This window comes from Myzus persicae, unplaced genomic scaffold (assembly GCF_001856785.1).
Source record: "Myzus persicae strain clone G006 unplaced genomic scaffold, MPER_G0061.0, whole genome shotgun sequence".
Taxonomy (NCBI): domain Eukaryota; kingdom Metazoa; phylum Arthropoda; class Insecta; order Hemiptera; family Aphididae; genus Myzus; species Myzus persicae.
Window position 1 is genome coordinate 560,967 of NW_019101013.1, and position 14,156 is coordinate 575,122.

General features: G+C 31.5%; 1 protein-coding gene across 3 annotated transcripts in view; it reads right to left on the minus strand.

The window, feature by feature from the left end:
- Positions 1-3,006, minus strand: part of LOC111027283 (TBC1 domain family member 30) — a 37,904-nt gene extending 34,898 nt beyond the window's left edge. Inside the window, exon 1 of one of the 3 annotated variants that reach the window (XM_022305600.1) lies at positions 2,487-3,006. In XM_022305600.1, the coding sequence (XP_022161292.1) occupies positions 2,487-2,735 (249 nt within the window). In that variant the 5' untranslated portion in view covers positions 2,736-3,006. The remainder of the gene's footprint in view (positions 1-2,486) is intronic. The other 2 variants (XM_022305603.1, XM_022305602.1) reach the window with 2 other exon arrangements.
- Between the last annotated feature and the right edge of the window lie 11,150 nt (positions 3,007-14,156).

Here is a 14,156-nt window from a genome sequence, read left to right on the forward strand (position 1 = left end):
TGGTCGAGTAAATCCGCGTTGCCAGAGGAAACGGCTGCACTTGAATAATTAAGCGATGTCAGAGGGTGCGGGGGGGGGGGGGCACAAAAAACGTGTGTAATATATAAGTTTACATTTTATTAGATTTGAGAAGTTTGCAATCCACCATCGGAGGAGGAACGTGGCACGTTTCCTAAAAGTTCAACGATTATGTTTCTCCGGCTATATTATTTACATTTTCGCCAAATAATAATATTCGTCGGAAATTGGTGCGTTTAAAAAAACAACTGTAATATAAAAACCAAAACTCATTTCGATCCGTTTTCACATAGTTGGGCCGTTACACATTTACCATATTCAAGTACCTATTAAATCTAATATTACTTATTGTATACACGCAGACACAATAAATTGTGGAATATATATTTAGCATCGTACATTCGTACGTATTATTAATAATATTATTGACGTTTTTCTCATAAAGGTATATAGACGGAAAAAATATGCATAAATATAATACGTTTGAGCGGCGGCCGATCCAAATAACACGCGTTCTCGTGCCCAGACGAATTCCGGCGAACGCGTTGCCCTGTGGGTTTTGGGTAAGTAATAAAAAATGAATCGATAAAAAAAAATAATAAATACCACTATAGTACGAGTAAGTAAACCTTGTATTGGAACGCTAAGACTTAAAAGCAATAACAACAATTCTGTTGACCATGGTCGCGGTAATTTGGGAAACCTATAACCCAACAAAAGTCGATCAAATTTTAAGCGTTCATTAAACAACCTGGATGGTTATAAATTTATTTTTGTACTTCGATTTCAAGTAAGAACTATTTTAACTACATAATATATCATTATAAAAGTGACGGTAATACTGTAATATAGGTACAAAAAAAAATATTATTAAGTTTAGTCGTTAATATAAATTTAACGAGCAGTTTATTAAACTCTCTAATTGCATTACTGCTCACATTGAAATCACATAAAAATTATTTTGAGCACAATACTATGTTTTTAATTTCAATAGAATTAAGTTAATTAAATTAATATTAAAAAATCGCTTGAAATGTCTGTATGCGTGATAATAGTTTAAAATGTTAAAATATATATTTATGTTAAAATCGTGAATTTCATCGGATTAATAGCAGAATCAGAAAAACAGAATTATAGATGACATTTTCATGAATTTCTATTCCGTGGTTGTATCATTTATTCATCTCTTATTGGTTTTTACATTTTACTTGACATTTTGGCTTATTTTGACTTATTTATAATATTTGATATCATTGTTGGTAATATTAGGTTTTTCTATTACTCAAAAATATAATTTTATATTCATATCGATTGATGACTAGCACTCATCGAGTAATTAATTTATTATTCACGATGTATTCTAGTTAATATGCTTATGGAAACTTAATCGCCGTCAAAGAGGGAAAAACCTCTTCGATGTTGTGCCAACTACAATTAAATTTCCATGATCCATTCGTAACGTATCTTAAAGTCTTATAGAGCATTTCAACATTAATTCAAGTCTTTAATGTAATAACTAAAGTAAGAAGGAGGCACACGTGACACGTCTCGTTATAAAAGCAATAAATGTATCATCACATTGACACATTACACAACGAAAATACGTCTGTGGCGTGCTCGACATACCTAACATCATAAGATGTACATACTGATATATGTGGGTATACTGTATAGTATCGTGTAGTTGTCTGGAGCTTTACAATATTTTATTTATTGACTCAGCTGGTGCTTTTCGCGTGGTAAATCCATGGATGTACTGAAAGTCGGAAATCGATCCGTCGAGGGGATGTTATTAAGATGTTTGGAAGTGTTTAAAAAAATTAAATATTAGTAAGACCTTAGGTACAAGGTTATCAGTAAATATGACGGTTCACACTTAACATGCTGGACATTATACGAGGGGTATTAGAACAGCGAGATGGTTTTAGTATAAAAAATATTACAATAATTCGAGAATAATTGCAATCAATTTTAATCATAAATTATTTATAATATTATAGATATAAAACAATCTAAAAGATTTAGCCTTAAACTCAGTGGCGTAGCCAGGACTTTTTTTCGAGGGGGGCTGATCAATTTTTTACACAGCGGTGGTTTAGTTTTTGATCGAATACCATAGACCGTTAAAATAATTTTTTAATTTTATTAACATTTAGGAGGGGGCTGCAGCCCCCTCAGCCTCCCCCCTGGCTACGCCACTGCTTAAACTATAAACCGTTGTTCCATTGCCGGCTATTTTAATACAAAATAATGATAATATACCACACAACAATGCGTAGGCAACAAAATGCTTTCGGTTAGGTTGACAACTTAAGTCTATTGATTATTATTGGGTATAAAATGTGCAGCTAGACAATAGTTTTCTGGGGGGGGGGGCTTACTATTGACTCCTTGCAAGTCAACAGAGTTAGGGTGACCGTCAATGCATTGCACACAAGCAGCTTGGATTTATGTGGGTAGGTACTTACAGGAAGGTGATGGATGGACGTCGGTCGATGGTCCGTCTGGACCGGAGACGAAGACGCGGTTGTGGTGGTGGTTTCGTCACGATCGTGGTCATAACCGGCTACGACCTGCACGATACCACCGCGTCCGAGGCTTGCAGCCGCGGTGGATGAGTCTACGGTCGTTGTGGAGGCAATGGCCGCGGTGGAGGCTGCCGGCTGTACCGGTTGGACCACCGAGTCCACTGTAAAATATCGGGTCGCGGTCATCATTTCACCTACGCCGACAAGTCGGTGGACGGCTCTGTGTCGGGTGGTGGGTGCACACGGGGATCGTCGTCACTCGCACGACTACTGCGGCGGAGACGGAGTCGGCGACCCGCGGGTTGCAGTAGGAAATTCGCTGGGTACCCGCATGATAATATTCACCTCGGGTAATAATTTGTTTTAATATTAATATTACAGCAGTTATGGCCGTTGAAATACTACTATTATTATGATGTACGCGTCGAACCACCGTTTAGCAACGATCGTATACTGTGTTTAACGCGCGTTGACTTCGACGTGTGTGGGTGCGCGCGCACGCGCATTCGATCCGTCGTGTTTGTTCAAATGCACCGACGGCTTTGGGTCTTGTTACATATTATTATCATATTATTATATTGTTATTAATTTATTTTCACGCACACACTCACAGACACACACAGACACACACACACACACACACACACACACACACACACATACACGCCGCCGACCCGGTGCTATTCAAACAGTAACCGGCACTCGGCAGATACACACTAAACACATTCGACGAGTGCTGGCCGTCGCACAGTGGGGTCAGTATAACGTTGACAGGCAGGTAGGTACCCATATGGACGGTAGACGAGTGTGGGTGGGAGTCAAAGCTCGCCGGAACAATGAAACTATATTATATATTGTTACTTATGTGCATATATTATTTACAAGAAAATCGCCGACACGTTGTACCTACGCTGCGGTTGTTGGACGAGGCAAACGGGTCCCTACTGCTGTACACAGTGCACTTTACCGGTAAACTTTACCAAATGCAATACCGCGGGTACCTACCTATTAACGATTAATAAGTAATGTTATAATATTACTATTATTAATAATCGCATCGTTGTGAAAATGAAACTATGGCGCACATAGGGTTTTTTTTCGGAGGGGAGGCATTGTTCTATTAATAATTTACCGTAGATTGTATCATGCAAACATATTGTAAAAGTTGTTCAAAAGCAGTATAAACTATATTTTGGTTGGCTAAATCCTAAATCGTTTGTACGAAATTTCGTTGGGTTAGGTAAGGTTAAAATTTAATTTTAACGAAGACATTTCGGGGAGGAGGGTTATGACCTCTTAACACCACCCCTCCGTCTTGTGCGCACCACTGAACTATATTGTCTACCACATTAGATGAGTATCTGTGCAGTGTCAAAAGTTTTGGTCAGAATACTCTAAGATTATTGAATAAATTTGTAGGGGTCCGTAAAAAAACCAGACGATTTAATTTTTCAAAATTTTTCAGAAAATATTTTAATTTTTGGAGCTATCTTATGTTTAGAACTATTAGTATTCATTATAATAATATTCTCTTTGAACTATCTGGTTTTTCACCAAAAAATAATCTGGATCTGTCTCATTCTTATTATACTAGGATATAAGTATAGGTACTCCCAATATTTTTTCCTTTAGCAAATATTACCTATCTAATGAAATTGGATTTGTATTGTTTTTTAATGAACCTCTTTATATTATAACGCAATGTTATATCATGTTATTTGTATGCAATGTATCATCGGTTAATATAATCATATCAATTACGTATTATACTCGTCTCAAGTTATTAAATTTAAAAAAAAAACCACTCGGTGTTTTTTAGTAAATTTACTTTTTTGGTGAAATTTTACACGAGAAATTCACGATACTCGCAACACCATAATATTATATATATTTATATGAAATGTATTTATATAATATCTAGCGACAATGTCGTAGTTGTCATTACTAATTTTCTGCAAGAGCCGTGGCCTTTATTTATAGTTTTTATAGGTATGCACGAGGTGCCAACCATTTATCATGCAGAAACGTTGATGTGTTTTACGAATTTATTTTATGCTAGAAAAAAAAATATATTTATGAACGGGGATGAACATTATTGGTATACAGTCGTTATTGTAGTCTTCGCTGAGTAGTTTTCACTGTTTTTAGCTGCAGCTCCGAACGTTTTATTTCTATACATTATTTACATTGTAATATTATATGTTACATTCCACTCTATACGATGGGTAATATTGTAATAATAATATGTTAATATACGGTATGCCATATATCTACAACAGGTTACGGCTGTAAATCGTATCGAGAGCACTTTTCAAGTACCCATTAATTATTGCACCATAGGTAGAACCGTGATATTGAGTCGCAATAATTTTTTTTCTCCAAATTCGGTCAAAACCGTATGCGTGTCTCTTATGCGGACAATATTAATAGTATACTATAACAACGTATAAATCGCATTCGCGTTATCGGCTCGCAGCACTCGGCGTCGTCGCGGAACCGGACGCGAACACGTCGTGACGCGATTCCCTTGCAGAAACGACCCGATTTGCATATTTTCTTTGATAACGTATCACTGTGCTCACACGCGTAATAGGTACGTTAATCAAGAAAAAAATATAACACACATAAATTAAACATAATATATTATTTTATAAGCTCGAGAAGCGGCTCCGATTGCGTCGTTATATATATATTATAAAATTATTATCATTATTATTAATATTATGTGACCGCAGATACAATAAGGGTGTACCTACTTCGTATAACAAGTAATAGTATAATGTTATGAAAAATAATAACTTATAATATTATGTAAAACCCAAGTGCAGTGTACGGTTTACGAAAAAGCAATGTATTATTGTTATTATTATTTTGGTTAGTTACTGCAGGTGCGAAATCAGGTCGCGGTATAACATCAACACACTATAATATACGCGAGTACCACCTACCTAAACATATATGAACGCGTGTGTGTGTAAACGCAAACGCATTAATTTTGATCGATTTTCAAACAAACGAAAATTGGTTCGTTGTATATATTATTGTAATAAAGGTACCTACCATTGCATATAAACTATGCGTCAATGGTAATAACTATTACTGTTGAACAATTACATTGTGACATGGTCGTCGTATATGAGCTAAACAGTCGAATGGAGGGGGGGGGGACTCAGAGGTACCAAAAGTAGCTGTTTTACCTATATTTTATGATAAATATGACCCGTGTGATGGTGGTAGGTAATTTTACGGGTTGTCATATTACATACGATGGAAGTAAACTTATAAATAAAATATGAATCTATAATCGGTGTACAGTGTGCGTTGTCCTCGGCAAAGCTGTTCAATGGCGGTTGGATTATGCGCCATGAGGCTTAGGTAAATGCCGCTTTCGGTTTATTGCAGTCATAATAATATATATTTCGTGTTTACGTGTGCAGTTTAAGACCACTACGGCGCCTCAGGGAAAACACACGAATTGGAATATTTTTTTTTAATAGGGACCCAAGACATATTTTTGAACGAAATAGTTTCATAGTAAATTATCTTTCCGTCACGTAGTCGTCTTGTGCGAAAAACAAATTCGTCGTGTCGTTGATGTTCGTATTATATTGTTTTGAATATTCATAATATTATGCTAAATAGTGTAAGTAACCATCATGTCTAAGCGTAAAGTAGGCATAGGCAAATAATTATTTATTTCTTTTATTCATTTTACAAGACGTGTAATATAGTATAATACATAAGAATTCTTTAATGTATACATAATTATGGACATTGATATAGTTTTTGGTAATTTATTAGATAAACTAATAAATACATTTTTTAGAAATTCTAAGCGTTTAGCGATGATAAGATATTGATTTTACAATGCTGAGTGTTTTTATATTTATTTATTTTGTCCAAACACACTTTTTTTAGTAGAAATATGGGCTTTGCATAAACTTTGATTGAAGATTCTTGCATAGAAAACTGGATCTAGTTGGTACTTTTAAGAGGCCAAAAATCAAAATTATTTGTACAATAAAACAATCAGGAAAAACTAAAAAATAATAAGAACATTTGTTAACACTTAAATACTATTATTAAAATAATTATTGTTATACATAACAATAAAAAACAAGGACCCTATTAGCTGAAAATGGTTTTTTTTATCTTATACAATTATTATTATCAATGAATTCAAATTTAACACCTATACATTATTACAGTGTATACTGAATGACGTGGTACACTCTAGACTACTACTGTATACATCATTGCAGTTACCAATATACATTTTTATTTTTTATTTTTAATTCTGAAATGACTCTTCTATTTAATTTATAGTGCCGACCTATTACTAGCTATTTAATCGAAACTATGGATCTTCATATTAATTAAGAGCTCACAATTTTTTGTTTCTCTTGGCAAGGTTTTTTTTTATATAAGTACCTAAGCTTTGCTAACTTCTCTGTTGTAATATTGCGATTTGTCCAATTTGTAAAAAGATAATGCGTTTGGTTGTAAGACTCCACGAATTCCGGTAGTTGACATAATGCTGCTAAAGGTCATTTTGTAATATCGTAATTAAAGAAACAATTAACACGTATACCTTACGCGTGGCGTTGATCTGTTCTGCATAATACTTTATTATGCTATGCACTTTTACAACTTGTCAACTTTGAACTTAATTGTGTTTACGAGAATCATTGTCGATTCCGCTTTTATGACACCAATAAAAGTATGTTAAGTGAAGTTAATTATGCATTCGCATTCAAATGAATAATTATTAATGCATATATTATTTTATACACGTGCGTGAAGTTTCTCCCCCCCCACTTTAACTCAGGAACTTCCAACCACTTTAGAAAAATTGCTACTCCTTATTTGCTAGAAATTTCTATTCTGGGGAAACCAAAATCATGTAAATTCTAAAAACTCCATAGAAAATTCTAGCAAATAAGGAGCAATTTTTCGAAAGTGGCTTGAAGTTTCTGGGTTAAAGTACAGAGGCCAACTTCACTCACGTATTTTATACTTGTCCGTCGATTTGGAAACATTTCTACTAAATCAATTTATTGAGATAATTTCAGCTCAAATTTAATGCTAATAAAATATAATAGATATAATATTATAATACTTTGAACATCAAATAAATGTTCACTGTAAAATACGTCATATTAATAAAAAAGTAAAAAAGTAAAAAAGTATGTAATTCTAGTAAAGTAAAAAGCCGGTCTTAGAAAATATATTTTAACTAATAATACTTTAATGCTTCAATTTATATTTAAAAATGTACCTACCAATGATGTAAATTTGGAAAACTTGTAATATGTTTGTGAAATAAAAACTATCAAGTATACGAGTATTTATATTTTACTAATTTATTGGTATAACTATTAAAATCACAGATATTGAAAAAACTAATACTACGTTTTAACTAGTATGTATCCATGTTAGGTTTTGTTAGGTTCAAATATAAAATATCAACATGATAATCAAAACATAATCAATAATATTGTACAGTTTAGTGTTCTAGAACAATTTTTGTTTAGTAGAATTCATACAACCATATAAGATAATCAACATTTTACCATGACCAATAGATCATTCTTTTTTTAAAAAAAACTTTAATGTACAAATCATTCTATTATCGATTCAAGACAATCATCCATCTAATCATCTTTATTTAAAATAATGTCCCTATATATGATTACAGATTAATTGATTATTCTGATATTTTAAAACATTTAGCTGTATGTAATCATTAATCACCTGGCCCTAATGAATAATTATTGTATTAATTTTATCACATGAATCGTACGAGGTAAACTCTTATAGTATGACTATAATGTTTAAAATGCATTTTCCCTTAGTGCCCAATTTTATTATAAACTTTTAGTCATGACACTTACTCGCTTGATACATATACAATAAATTACTTATTTAACTTGAATATCATTACAAATGTGTGAATTATAAATATGATATAGAAATAGTCATATAAGTAGTCAAATATGCACACTGCAGCATACGTGGTTTAGAATTTAAAGTTCATACAATGTTGAAAATGGTATTGATTTCTAAACTTCAATAGATTGAAATTTGAAATAATTTTAGAGAACTAATCGAAAAAAAGTAGTCATACATACTATTGAATTTACTCGTAGTATCCTATCATGTCATAAATAAATGACAGTAATTTTATGTAAACTTTTGACCTCTATCAAAAAAAAAAATCACTATTTACGAAAAAAAATATTGTCTGCAGTAGTGTCTTATTTATTCACTGTTGTAGATGTTGGGAAATTTTTTTCGTAATGAAGGAAATGTATTAATTTGGCTTAATTATTAAAATAAAGTAAGTTGTTAAGATAAGTTCAGTTAGTTTAAGTTCACTCAGCTAACGTACTATTATATTATTTATAATGTTCTCTGTACTATTATAGTTCAAAAAGACACACCCAATGGCCAATGTACAGATTTTGTCTTTTGACACTGACGATAATTTTTGGGTAAAACAAAAATTATAAAAAAAAAAATATAGTTATAGTCTAAATATAAGTTTATATAAGTACTATAATACTATATAAGAAATCATATTTATGTAAAAATGAGATAAATATTTATTATTTTACATTCTATTATATATAATTTGCATTGGTAAAAATGTGAATTTCATGAACTTTATTGAAATATAATTTTTGAATTATTTTTTATTCGATGGAAATTTCCAAAGTTAATCATAACACTATTTCGTCTACACAATCTTGTGGACATCAGCTAATCTGTATTTCATGCGTACCCGGTGGTTTTTGTGTCCAAGAGATGGAGCCACTATATAGTTCTGCGTTCTGTTTAAATTATACATTTAACCATTTGAGTAACCCTAACTACTACTAGATATTGTTATTATTTCTTTTTTAACAAACAATTATTTCATGAAAGTAGTAAAATACAAAAAAAGCCCAACCTCTCCCAGCAGTCATAAGTTATTTTCGAGTTTTACAATAAATTAATAAGATTTGATTTTTCAACTAAATAACTATCCTTCTTCTTCAAATAATAATAATAATAATAAATTGAACACTGTAATACTTTTGGAATGATTCATTATATGTTGATCTACGGTATGGCACACATGTTCCTATGAGTATAAAATTATGCGATTTCTGTGGAAGACATGGGTAGAATTATGATTATACAGCGATTAGGAAGTAGTCTTAATTATTACACTGATAACCACAGGATATCAGGGCAAAATGAGTGCAGGCAAAGTGTGAAAGAAGAGAGACTCTATAATAATGCAGCCCCGATTCAAAATATTGGATCTCCAAATGAGCCAATCTTTAGTAGTTTGCTACTGATATCCTGTACCACTTTTTCGAGGTCAGTACTCTACTACTTCCGGAGTTATCCTTATAAATTTAATTAGAGGGTTGTAAAGACGTGCCGGCACCCCCCCATATTGAATTGTTTGGTCCAAATCAGTCCCATGGTACCTATATACCTGGTATCCAGGTCTGAAGCTATCTATGTATTTTTATTTTACCCTGATACCTGAGTTATAACTTACAAAAATTGTAATACAAGTTACAACTCACAATTCATTGTTTTTTAATATTATTGGATTTTTAATTATCATCAATGTATTCTAACTTTGTATTAACTCAATACTGTCTGTTGAATAATTTGGCTGGATTACCTACCTAATAGTATAATAAATATTATTTAAAAATTTTTTTTATTTTTTTTGATACAGGTTCTGGTGATACGGCTGTTAAAAATTATAAAAAAATAATCATTGTACGTATACATAATATAGGCTGCCTATATTATTCACAAAAAGTTTACATGGGTGACTATAAGGTACCTATATATTATCATTATGTAGACAGTTGTAGACACTATACAGTATTGGTACTTACTGGCTATCAATTCTCGTACGATTTTACTTCATTAACTATATCCACACTAACTTATTTCCTATTCGTCCAATCTGGCCTCATAACTAATAAGTTAAAAAATCTACATAAAACATAATAATTTAGGTAGGTATTAGAAGGTGCCTCATTTTCCTAAAATCCATATGTAAATTTATGAGATTTTTACTGAATGTAATACTTAACTATAGACGACTGAATTTAAAAACAGTACCTATTTGTTTCATATTTTTTTGAGTTTTTATTAATTTGCTTGTTTATATTTTTCAACGGTTTCTGATTGGATTCATTTTTATATAGGTAAATATGATTTATTAATGTTTTTACTTTTTAGCGAAACCTCTTATTTTTTAGTCTCGAATAAATTAAATCTGGAAACTTCGGGTTTTACAATATTGCCATGATTATGTAAGTAAACTAAAACACCTTATAGCAGCAAAAATTAATAACTATTTTGATTTTAAGTATAATCAACCAAAATACTTTTAAAAATATGTATTATAAGATTTAACATTCATTAAAAAAAACATGATATAAGGTTTACAGCCTATATTAAGTTTAGCGGTCAGGGAAATTGAAAAATTGTAATTTTTTGGTAGGCTACCGTGCATATTATTATGTAACCTAAACCCACAACACCCACGCCTAAAGTTGTTAATATATTTTTTTTTTTTATAACAAACGTTATTTTATGAAACATAATTTGTATCTACAGGTCTGCATGCATGGTAGGTATAATAGGTATATATTTTAATTTTGTATAGTTTTATATATAATAAGGTGGCGGTACAAGTAACCACTAGCCACTAGGTATCAAGCGTACCAAAGACGAAAACAATGGGAACATTGACAATTATAACAATAATATTATACACAAATACCTAGTTGTGAGTTGTATACAGCAAATAGGCACATAAGACTGCAAGTAAGCTGCATTACTATTTTCCTTTTTTTAGATCGGGTGAAATTTGTGAAGTTGAAATTTCGAAAAATTTCCCAAAATATGCAAATTAAGCACAATAACGTAAAAATAAGCGGTTTCCGGCAAAATGTATGAACTATGCAAAATATGCACATTCAAATTTTAGATTTGGTATGAATTTATTTCGCACTCTGCTACATTTTAAAATAAATAAAAAAAGTATGCAAATTGGTCATAAGGTTTTTTTCCTCTGTCACTTACCTTTATGTGAGAGCCTTAGTTAGGTACCTACACGGCTGTGTAATGTGTATAGGTACATTACATTATTTATTACGCTATAGTGTAGTAGTAAAATATAATCACACAATTTTTTAGCAAATACTGCATACTATTATAGAATAATATTGTTTGATAACATATTAATGCCGAGCCCAGAGAGAATATTATATTCACGACTAGAGTATGCATTTTTTTATTACTTCTGTAAATATCAAAGCCTAATTTTGAATTTTTTTCATGTCTCGACACTTCTAGAGTTTTATATTAAGTTATAGTTTAACCGTTAAGACTAAAAACAATATTGTGAGATGACGGACAAAAAAATGGACTCGCGACAGTAGTTTATCTAAATGGCCTATACGCAGAGTTCCGTGTTCTAAATTGTATAGATTTAAACACTCCTAATAATATTATGTTTCGGAATCTGAAATAAAAAATGTATCGTGTCATCCAAAAAATTCAAAAACTCGAAAACTGATAACAACATATTATATTATAATATCTAATATCTATCATCTATGGCAAAAGCCGATCGTCGTCACTCATCGGAGACGATTCACAATTCTAATAATTGCATTGAACAAAAGAGGAATGTGTAAGGCAACAATAAACATTTACTCACATATTTCATTCTACTCAAGCAATTTTTATAAAAAATCTCGATTTTTTCAGTTCGGATTTAGATGAAGAAAGAAGTTCCTCGATATGGCGTCTGCGCTCAAGACTTGCAGCTATATATTACCCGAAGAGTCGATGTATACGTAAGTTTGATTACCTACCTATTATTTTGGGGCTTAAATATTTTACTTTTTAGTTTCAAAATTAAAATTTATTGTCACAGACAATTTGCTACCCGGGTGAAGTGAGAGCATATTTTTTGTTCCCGAGCGCGCAACACAAAAAAAATTAAATAGATATATAGTGTTGTACATACTAGTCATACTACAGTAGTATAGTTGTATAGTACACGGGAGTTCTTATGTCCCTCAAAATTTAACAATTTTAATTTTTAATTTATATAAATGTTAAGTAATATATGAATATTACTATGCCGTCTGCTTGTGGTCGAACCACGAATTAAAGTGACGCCGTCGTACATCAAACATCAAATTATTTTATAAAGCTGGGAAAGTAGCTCTGCTGATTATTGAATATCTATCGGAAATTAAATAAGGAATTTTTAAATTTAAAATATTCTTGAATAGCTTAAAATATAAACAACTAATGCACTCAAAATTAATACATAAAATATTAATTATTAATTTCATGCTCGATAAAGTGATGCAAGATGAACTTAAACGAGCGACGTAATGATCACGATAAAATAACCACGAAGAAATAGTCGTGGTGAAATACTGCACGATTAACAAGCATGCGATAAAACGTCGACGATAATATTTCGCGCGATAAATTGATGCACGATGAACTGTCGCGGAATCATACTATAAATCTATGGTTTTATCATATTAACGTACCTAGTATAAATTATAATGCAATCCGTGGCGATTGTCGAAGTAGTTGCAAAGACGCAATCGATCTAAAATTTCAGTTAGCAAAGCCGCAGACATGAACAAGAAACAACGTACGGTTTTTTTTTTCATAATAAACCTCAATATTTTCAGACTTAAGTTCAGCCGTATATCTGATTTATTCCACAGTGCACACACAATTCCGCCGAAGTCCGAAAGTGTCGATGTTTAAAGTAGGTAATTAATTTTGGTTTCATTTTTTTTATTTTGGTGATTAAATTTATTTTTTATACTTCAAATAAAAATGTAATTTCATGAAAATTATGCTACCCCTATGTAGACACATATTTTATTTCTGAGAGCAAATGCATAAAATACGAGGGATCAAATAATATACAAACGCCGCGCGCGCCGCTCGTCGTCATCGTTTTTCTGCTCCCTGATCGTAGGGTAATTTTATAATTACAGCCTTTTTTAAGTACTTGAAATAGACATTCATTATACGATTTAATTTAGAAATACCCGTTATAAGTGATTACTCATAAAACACAATTTTAATTTATAACTTATAACTTTTTTTAAATCCAAAGTTAGCAGTTACTGGACACAATTAATTTAGTGTTATATATATTTCATTGTTCTATTATAATATATTAATATTACATTATATTATAGTTGTATCTAAAAAACAAAAATGTTCACAGAGTGGTAAACTTACTATCTTGACCAGTAATCACCCCGTACGAGTTATTAAGAAAAATATACTTTTATACTAGTAAAGGTATCTTTATAAAATATATTAAATAGACACAGGCGTTCAAAATGTTGTAGTTATTTAAGCCTGGGTGTATACGAGTTGAAAAATTTATTATGTCAATTTTAACTATTTATCTTCTTTTAGATTCCGAGTGGAGCTATGAATGCATTGATTTTACAATTTATTTTTTTTATTTTTTTTGTTTCTGTCATCACGTTATTTTGGGAGAGTAAAAGTGCTTAGATTTTTTTCAACAAGCAT